At 39.4% G+C, this 2,958-nt stretch overlaps 1 protein-coding gene across 1 annotated transcript in view; it reads left to right on the top strand.

Annotated features, from left to right (window-relative positions):
• Positions 1-1,890: 1,890 nt before the first annotated feature.
• Positions 1,891-2,958, top strand: part of kdm5bb (lysine demethylase 5Bb) — a 24,810-nt gene continuing 23,742 nt past the window's right edge. Inside the window, exon 1 of the mRNA XM_085344146.1 lies at positions 1,891-2,201. Coding sequence (XP_085200272.1) covers positions 2,049-2,201 — 153 coding nt within the window. The 5' untranslated portion in view covers positions 1,891-2,048. The remainder of the gene's footprint in view (positions 2,202-2,958) is intronic.

The following is a 2,958-nucleotide window of genomic DNA, read 5'->3' on the forward strand; positions in this document are numbered from 1 at the left end:
GTCCTGTGTTAAACTGGCTGCCCCTCCCTCAACCTGGTTCTGTATTTATAAATAAAACGAAACTATGTAGAATTAGGCGAGTAAAATGTGTGTTCGTAGCTATAAGGTAAAAGTGTAGATATCAAAATGTGGCAAGCTTAAAGCTTTACATGACAAGAAACTTTCATTATACTGAATAAGCTATGAAAATGATTGAATTTGCATTTGAAATTGTGTAACATGTTTTAATTAAAAGGCAAAAGGTAATGCAAATTTTTCTGAAATTTGTTTCTGAAATTTCTTTTTACATAATTAGTGAGAAAACATTCAAAAGAGGAATTAAAGATATTCAAATGCCACAATGACAAAGGAACGTGTTTTTATTGATGGTTAGGAGTTGAATCATTGTCTGTGTAGTTCTCAGTCATCCAGGTCATGGTGGTCTAAGAAGACTGGAAAGAAGGTGACTGGGCTTCTTTCCAAGCTCCTTAAATGAGTTAAATCATTAGTTTTTACTCATTCTATGAATGCATGTATGTCACTTTATTTGATGATTATATTGTAATTTGATCTGCAAGTAATTAAATAATTAATAAGACAGTACCTCTGGTTTTTAGCGCAGTACAAACACGTCATCTGTGAAGTAAGTAAGTAAGCCTAAAACACATCACACTTACAAAATACTGAAGTTAGTTACTTCCTTTTTCTAGAAATGAATTAAACATTTTCATATACCTACACTGTGAATCCCCATCTAGTTATATAGTCGTTACTATTTAATTAATTATCTTTTTCACAAGGTGGCATACACTTCGTATCTACATAGTTCTCTCTTCACTGGCTTTTTGTAAAATTTTGAATTTAATTTAAAATCCTTCACATTAAATATAAATTCTGAAATATTATTACCAGATTAGTCCAACAGAGCTCCAATTTTGGGTTCAAGAGAAAGACAGCCTTTCTACTTTTAAGAATAATCTTAAAACATTTCTTTCTGATGAACCTTATAGTTTGGTCTAGATCAGGTGATCCTCAATGATCCCTTTCTTATGGTGTTATAAGTAATATATAGTTTTTTCCCCCTGTTTTCTGTTAGTGTTGACAGGGCCAGCAGCTTAAAGAATTTGCCGATGCTGTTGCATTGATATGCACCTTTATGTATGTGAAATTTAACATGAGTCCTTATCTGTTGTTTGTGAGTGGCAAGAATTGTAGGATTGGTGTGAACTTTATTGATTTTTTATTTTTTATTTTTAATTATTGCAGCATGCTCTGTTATCCTCTTTTTTGTCTTCTCTTTACCCTCATACCACAAACAGTCATGGCAGATGTTGCCCTTGGCTAAGGACAGTCTTCTGGGGATCTTTTTCTGTTAAAAAGAGAGTTCTTCCTCCCCACAGTTGCCAAGTGCTTGCTCTTAGGGGATACTTTGATTGTTGGGGTTGTGTTTCTGATATTGTAGGGTCTTGTCTTACGCTAAAAAAAGAGAGTGTTGTGTTGTGAAAACTGAATTAAAACGAAATTTCCAAGTGGCCTAATTTCGAATCAGCCCCACGTTAAAGTGGAGTATATCCTGTTCCAGGGTACAGTTACAAAACATGAGGATATGAAAAAAATAAATAAATAAAACTATGATTTCTGTCTGTAAAGTCCTGCGTAATTTAAGATATCACATTACAGGACACGCTGTAAACTGTATTCCTTCAGTAGTTACTGATTAATACGTCGATTTAACCGCAGAAACAGAGAATTTACACATGCATAGATAAGAGCTGCGTGGTGTCTAGTTTTTCGAGCGGAAGTGCTCACTGCTCACTGCCTTGGAACATTCTCCTCACTGTGAGTGGATGTGTGTGTGTGTGTGTAAGTGGAAGAGTGTGTAGGTTATGTGTGTATTTGAGTGTGTGTATGTGTGTGTGTAAGCTGCCTCCTCTCATGTTGATGTCGACTGGCTGCCACCCACTCTAGTGGTGAATAGACAGGAAATAAAAATTAATTAATTAAATTGAAAAAGCATTCTTCGAACGGTGACCTGTCCTGTCCGAGCTACCACCGGGTCGTCCGAAACGATGAGCCTGCCTCGGCCGGACGAGTTCAAGCCTCCTCCGGAGTGCCCGGTCTTCGAGCCCAGCTGGGAAGAATTTCGAGACCCGTACGCCTTCATCAATAAGATCCGTCCCATCGCTGAAAAAACGGGCATTTGTAAAGTGCGGCCGCCCCCGGTGAGTGTCATTAAAGGTGAAAAAAGCGTTAAGGAGACTCGGATGCTGAATTAGTTCATCGTTAAAGACGGAGAGCTGGGGATTTAAAGGGACTGCTCAACATGGCGGATAAACGGTTGTTTCATTCTTTGTGCTGCCACTGCTAGCTGCCTCTCATTCGTGACTATTTACAACGTAGCCGCGCTGCTTTTGACCGACAGCAGCCTCGTAGACTTGTCGGTGTTTTGAGTGGGTTAAAGTCGTGATTCGCTGTGTGTCAACAAAGCGTCGATGGTCTCAGTCATTGAGTCACTTTTGCTTGGCTAGGCTAGCGCAGGCTAACAGCTCAACCTGTCATAATTCAACACACAGCTTTGACATAGGTGGCTATGCGGAAGCCATTAGGCTCCGTAGAAGAAGAGGATGATCATGATGTGATCATATGAGGGACAATGCTTTTACTCAGCTTGTCCCCGAGTTTCCTCGCATACCTAAAGTTGGTATTAATTAGGGATTATTTTCTCAAGAGCATCCTGAAGTGGTCATCGCCCTCCAGTGAGCGCCCCGTCACTTTTTTGGGTGTTTTTATTCCGCCTGGCCAAGTCCAGGATTAACTCTTCATTTCCAAGTGTCAGATATTGAACCCCATTGTGGGCCAAAGACTCAACTGGGTTTTCTTTCTGAAAAGTTATTGTTAAATCCGCCATATTACGGCGACCTACACCCTGGCGTGCATGTTATAAGAATATGAGTGTGTTAAGAGTGAGCCACTCTTCAT

Source organism: Diplotaxodon limnothrissa, linkage group LG20 (genome assembly GCF_057381915.1).
Source record: "Diplotaxodon limnothrissa isolate DT_005_m linkage group LG20, D_limnothrissa_male_GT1.1, whole genome shotgun sequence".
Classification (NCBI taxonomy): Eukaryota; Metazoa; Chordata; class Actinopteri; order Cichliformes; family Cichlidae; genus Diplotaxodon; species Diplotaxodon limnothrissa.